At 65.6% G+C, this 6426-nt stretch overlaps 1 protein-coding gene across 1 annotated transcript in view; it reads right to left on the bottom strand.

Moving 5' to 3' along the window:
• Positions 1 to 5947: 5947 nt before the first annotated feature.
• EMIHUDRAFT_452114 (hypothetical protein) overlaps positions 5948 to 6426 on the bottom strand; it is a gene marked incomplete at its 5' end in the record, with an annotated part of 3768 nt that continues 3289 nt past the window's right edge. Inside the window, one exon of the mRNA XM_005765300.1 lies at positions 5948 to 6171. Within this exon, the coding sequence (XP_005765357.1) occupies positions 6087 to 6171 (85 nt within the window). The 3' untranslated portion in view covers positions 5948 to 6086. The remainder of the gene's footprint in view (positions 6172 to 6426) is intronic.

Here is a 6426-nt window from a genome sequence, read left to right on the forward strand (position 1 = left end):
GCTGCTCACGAACGCGACACACACCGGGCAGTCCGCTTTCTTTTGTCTTAGGCACCGAGTCCGACGACGACTTCTCGTACGGCAGCGCGCGCTACATCATGTTCAACCCCGCCTGCCTCAACCAGCAGAGCGAGGCGCGCAAGCGTGCGCTGGAGCAGGCCAACGCCGCGGCAGGGGGCGAAGACGGCGGCGGCGCGCTGGCAGCGGCGGTGGTCAAGGACTACGACGCGCCCAAGAAGAGGCGACAGGTCTGCTTTGACGTCTACGACTAGCGGGCCGCGCTCCTCTTCCAAGACGACTGCGGCGGCTGACTCGTGCTTGCAGCGTCGAGCCGCCGGAGGGCCCACCCCGGCGCGGGTGTTCGGTCTGGGCGCTGGGGTTGGAGTGCGCAGGCGCAGTAGCCTCGGGCTAGGGCTTTACCATCTCGGCCTGGTCGTACCCCTCCTGTGGTCGAGAGGAGCAGATGTGTGTTCAGGGGCGGGGCGGGGGGGTGCTACTAGTTCGTCATGTGGTTCTTGTCTTGACCAAGCATGTCGTGTGCGGAGCTATTCAATTCCCACCAACTGCAACTCCAACTGTCGGTGTACGGTGACAGGCTAGTTCGTCCATTTTACAGTGGCACAGCGCGCGTTACACAAGCTTGATTTTATGTGTAATTTGCCCATTTAGCATTTTTGCAAATCGATTACCAATAAATAAATAAATAAAACGGACACCTCTACTAGGAGATGGGTAAAAAGGAACAGGTCCCCGCCCTTGCGATCTTTGTGCAGGGTTCTTTGTGGGTGTGGTCGGCGACTAGCCGGGGTCGTCCTCCCGATGGGGGACTAGCACTAGCCGTCTTCCACATGGTCCCTCGGGTCCCTGCTGCTCCTAATCTCTTCGTACATCCTCCTGCTGATCTCCGCAACGTCCTGCTCCCTCCCTCGTCTCGCCCTGCGCGCCTGCTCCGCCTCACCGTCGTCTGCCCTGCGTCGTCTGGTGACGGGTCCTCCGTAGTCGGTCGAGGTCGCCGCCCTCCTCGTGCCTCTTCCCAACGTTCCCTCGGCGGTCGATGCCGCCTGGTCCGCCTCCGCCGTCCCCGGGTCTGCCCTGCCCTCGTCTGCACTAGCTTCTGTTTCGTCATCACTGGCGCCTCTCCTCTTCTTTCTCCTCTTCTTGTATGCTTTGTACATCGCGTCGATTCCTTTTCGCGTGAGCACCACCCTGAAGCTCGCCCAGCAGCGGAACCGCTCCCGAAGTCGAAGGAGCATCATCAGTCTCACCCACTTCGCTCTCTGCCCACCGTCTCCGCTCCCTCCCGCTTGAGCCGCCGTCGCGGCCCTCGTTCGTCCCACTGGCTGTTGGCCTGTCTGCACGTTGCCTCCGTTATCCCTCCTCCTCCGCGACTCCCTCAAGACCGGGCGGGCCTCCTTCCACCCAGCGAAGAGCTTCCTCAGCCACTCGATGTGTTCCTCTCTCTTCATTATGCGCGCCGTTGCTTCATCATTGAGCTGTATCCACCTCTGCACCGCTCCCGTCGCCGCCTCGGCCACGACTTGCAAGTTCCTCGTGACCCCGGTGCCAAGGTCCCTTCGGCTCTTCTCCGAGAGGTCATCTACCAGTGCTGGCAACACCCCCCCGACTGCGGGGGCCAGTGTATCGTACCCGTCCTCATCCAGCACCCTGTAGCGTGAGCCCTTCAGCGCAGCGACATGCGCCATCCTCAGCGTCTTCAGCGTCTCCTTGGAGTCGGGTGCCGCCTGTGCCACTTTGCTGATCGCCGTCCCTGTCTGCGCTCGCGCTACTCTGAGGAACCATCTGGCCTGCTCCCTATTCCCCAGGCAGGCGCCGCTAAGCACGTGCGCCATTGTCGCTCTAGGCGGGTTCTCATCTTCCTCGGTCCATTGCTGCGCGGCTTTCCGCACGATCGGACACAGCGGGTCCCGCTTTAGTGCTGCCCTCCTCGCCGCGTCCCTCGCGGCCTTACAGACGAGGCAGCCCCTGAGTTCGCTCCTCGTGGCGGCGCCCGGGGTCTCTCTCCCCGCCTCTCCCCGCATGATCCTCTCGTGGTGCGTTCCGTGTGGCACCCCCGCCTGCTGCCGCACCCGCGCTCCCATGACGGTCTTTGTCACCACGTTGTGATCATCCACGTCGGCGAATTCAATCTCGCGCTCGCCGTGCTGATCCTTGATCCGCTGGCGCTTGTCCCATTTGTGTCTCGTCGTCCCCCTGACCACGTCGCTCCACAGCGGCCCCGTGACCCCTGCCGTGTGCGACCCCGCCGTGAGCCCCTCGCCGAGCCGTCCTCGCACCCACTCGTTCGTGTGGCCGCGTGTGGCATAATAGGTCCTCCGGTCCAGTACCTCCCGCCCCCCCTCTCTGTCTGCCGTCCTCCGGCGGTCCGTGTACACACACGGGCGCGTAGCTCTAGCGGGGCACACACATCATAGGCTCATACACCAATCTGTGGGCGGCCGGACCGCTCAGTGTACTTGAGTCTCCTTTTTCTACGAGAAGACGCGCATTGGGCGACACTGGTGGTTTCACTCTACAACACACAACATGCACATGTGCATGTGCATGTGCATGTGCATGTGCATGTGTGTTGTGTGCGGTGTGCGCGTGCCCCCACGCCTCGTCGCGACTCGCCGACAACGAGCGACACTCTAGACCTTCACTTCCAGCAGGCGATGCCCTCTAGCCGCGCAGCACCCCCGTGGATCGGTAGAAGCTGTCGCGGATGGTAGGCTGCCGGGCATACTGTGGCTTGCTCCACGCCTTGTAGTCCTTCAGGTTGTTGCCGACGACGAAGGAGCTCGTGACATAGTCGCCCAGGTGCTGCTGCCCGTCCGTCTCGCGCTTGACCCGCTGCCTCGAGTACCATGTGTCGCGCGCGTCCTTCGTCTCATACGGCGTGGTGCCGCCCGTCACCTCCTTGCCCAGGTCAAACATGAATTCCGGGCCGTGCGACCACCGTCGCGGCGGCGGCTGCGAGAGCCGCTCCATCATCTCCCGGTCCTCTGGGCTCATGTTCTCCTCCTGGTGCCGCGCAAACTTCTCTGCAAACTCCATGTCCTGCTTGATCCGCTCGCGCATCTTTGAGACCTCGATGTCGTTGGAGAACTCGTCGCGCCGCTTGGCGTCCGACGAGCCAAAGCCCCTCTTGCGCGTGTCGGGCGGCTGCGTCGTGAGGTACATCGTCCTGTCGACGTACTTCTCGCGGCCGGCAAACAGGGGTCGGTGCTCCTTTGTGAAGAGGGCGGACGGCTGGAGGGAGCCGGACATGCCGAGCTTGGGGTAGTCGGCCGACATTTGCTTCCCCTTCTCGCGGTCATCGACGGCGCCCTTCTTGACGTAGGGGTCGCCGATAGAGATGTAGGACGTGGTGGCGAAGGTGCCTGACAGCGCCCTCGCGGTCGACAGGCCGTTGTTCATCGCGCGGAGGGCCGGGCGGGGCGCTTGTGAGATCGTGAAACGAAGTTTTTGCCGATGTTCGTTTCATCAGACACGTGGACGATTCCGGAATGGGCCCGGGCGGGTCACCACGGGGCGGCTGTGGGCGAAAGGCTGTGTGGTGTGCTGTACCGGCATGATGCTGTGTGCGCAGTCTTGGCACCCGCCGCCCCGTACGCCGTCTGTTTGGCCGTGACGGGATTTTATTTTACTTTTGTTGCATATGCAAGAAAAAAAAAAACACTTTGCGCCTGGGCTCGACGCAACACCGCAGTGTCCCATCGCGGCCAAAAGACATCAACACAGTAGAAATGCTAGGTTCGCTCTTCCCCGACGCAGAACCTGTCTTCGTCAGGGATGTGTCGAGGATGCGCTGGTGTCAAGTCCACGAGCCTGACTCTGTTCTTCACCTACCGCCTACCGGGCTCGTTGTGCGAGTATATGGGACACGATGTCTCAAATATGAGGGGTTTTGACTCTTACCGGCTCCTGACGCTATTCCTGGCAGCTCTAATGACCAGGATCAGTAGTGCTATAATAGAGGGTGCCCATACTAGCGCAGGAGCTGCCACACTCGCCCGGACCGTCCCCTTCTGTGGCCGGTTCCGCAGCCCGCGAGAGCCGACAGCGGGGCCGTGCCGCGGGTGCCTACTGCCGAGTGCCACAAACACTGCGCCGTCCCGCCATCACCTACAGGCTGTCTTGTGTGATGGTTGGGATGTCCAAACGCCACCATCTTGGCTCTTGCGACCTCAAACCCGCGAGCTGTATGGGTGGTCCTGACGTCGACAGACGCCCGAGGACCACGGTGAAGCTGAGCCGGAACGCGTCGACAAGTCTCGTCTGAGCCCGTGGCGGTCCCCGGCTGAGTCGCCGTGCACGGGCCGGTACCTCAGGCGTCACCTCCGTAGCCTCAGGTCTCACACTCCATCACCTCCGACGGGACGCTTCGGTGGCACGCTCGGCGGCGAGCTTGTGGCAGCCCCACAGCAAGCGCGGCGTCGAGCCTACTCACTCCAGCTGGTTCGGCACACTCGGTGGGGTCCACCGAGTGTGCCGAACGCGCGAGCGGTGCGTTCGGTCTGGTCGGTTCGCGGCACTCACTGGGTGCCAGGGAGTGCCGCCGACACGCGAGCGGTGCGAGACACGCTTTTGGGGACATTTTCGACGCTTTTGGCCCATATACTCGCGGGGCCAGTTTTGCTGCGCCCACCCTCCGGCCCACGCGCGCCTCCGGTGTCACGACTGTCGACTCACGTGTGTGTGTGTTGTGGTGAGTATTCTGTGTACACACACCGCGCCTCGACGAATATGGTGAGCGAAAGAAGATGAAATCTGACCAGGCACTCCAAGCGCTCCAACCCCCCCCCCCTCCCCCCCCACACCCACGGCGAATGCAGGAATGTTCCACACCACCCGCAGTGGCTATTCAGACAACGGCCAGCCCGCAGGGGCGCGGCTCTCGCAACCGGCGGGTGGCGCCCACCGCTGCGGCGTGTGCGCGACCGACTCCCCCTTTGGCAGCAGCAACCCCATCAGGTGCACCCACGCATACCACGCGTCGCACGGACCGCGGGCCCACGGCGCGAGCGGGCCGCCGGACCGCTCCAGAGGCGGCGCGGCGGCCGGGTCGAGCGCGGCGGCGGCGACGGGTCGCGCCGCCTCGGCCGGCGACAGCAGCTTCGACGCCGGCAGCGCGCCGCCCCGCCGCGTCCACGAGACGAACTCGGAGGAGAGGGGCGTGAGCGCTGTGCCGGCTGGGGCCGGCGCCAGGACGAGCAGCCTCGCCACGCCACGGCCCTCTGAGCTCGACTCCGAGCGGAGCAGGGCTGCACGCCGCTCGGCCTCCCTTGCGACGAGGCCTACCCGCGACGAGACGGGCCGAACTAGAGCATACGCCGTGTGGGCGAGGGGGCGGGGGTAGGGGGGGCGCGGCGGGGGGGCCGGGTTCGGGTACCGTGGGGTAGGGGAGGGTGGGTTCGGGTACCGTGGGGTAGGGGAGGGTGGGTTCGGGTACCGTGGGGTAGGGGAGGGCGGGTTCGGGTACCGTGTGGTAGGGGAGGGCGGGTTCGGGTACCGCGGGGTAGGGGAGGGAGGGTTCGGGTACCGCGGGGTGGGGGGCGCGGCCAAGGCACCTTGCAGCAGCTTGGTGGCCGCGTAGGCTTGCCCGCTCGTCGCGGCGCCAAAGTAGGCAGCTGCCGCCGCGTCCATCGTCGCGGGCGGGCGGTCGCCAGACACAGAGGAGTACGGCTTGCCGCGCAGCAAGTCCGCGAGGCCGGCGCGTGTCGCCAGCCTGGCGGCGCCCGAAGAGACCATCAGCACGGCGCCTAAGTCGGGTTGTCTCTCGGCTCCTCTCGACACAACCCCGGGCCGTCTGTAGAGAGGCGCCGGCGCGGCCGCCTACTCGCAGAGTAGAGCGCGTACAACCGACATGTCCTCCCCCAGCGCCATAGGAGTGACCTCGCCCGGCATCGGCGCGCCACTGCGGGGGCACCAGCGCGGCGCGGCCGCCTGCCCGCCCCCGCCGCGCGCCCGCTCGACGGCGAGGAGGAGGTCGAGGAGGCCGAGGTGGGCGAGCACCGACGCCGACAGGGCGCGCGAGAGGGGGGCGTCGCGGACGGCGTCCCACTCGGGCAAGGCAGCGGCGCTCATCACGACAGAGTGGAGGCAGGCGCGCGCGCCGCCCAAGCGGAGCGCCGCGTCGAGCGATGCGGCGAGGAGTGCCGCCGCCTTGGCAAGGCGGCGAGGCAAGGTCAGCGTCTCCACACACGCAGGGGCCCTCGCGACTCCACGTCTAGACGACGGGGGCCCCACGGCTTCGGGAGTGCACGGGCCAGTGCGCGTGGGTGAGCGGTGTGTGTGTGTGTGTGCGTGCGTGCGCGCGCGCGCGCGCGCGCGCGCCCGTGTGTTGTGTGTGTGTGCTGTGTGTGTGTGTGGGCGCCCCCCGCCCCCCCTCTCTTTTTCGTGGGTTGGGCTAAAGGGGGGGGGGGG

The sequence above is a fragment of the Emiliania huxleyi genome, assembly GCF_000372725.1.
Source record: "Emiliania huxleyi CCMP1516 unplaced genomic scaffold EMIHUscaffold_56, whole genome shotgun sequence".
NCBI lineage: Eukaryota > Haptophyta > Isochrysidales > Noelaerhabdaceae > Emiliania > Emiliania huxleyi.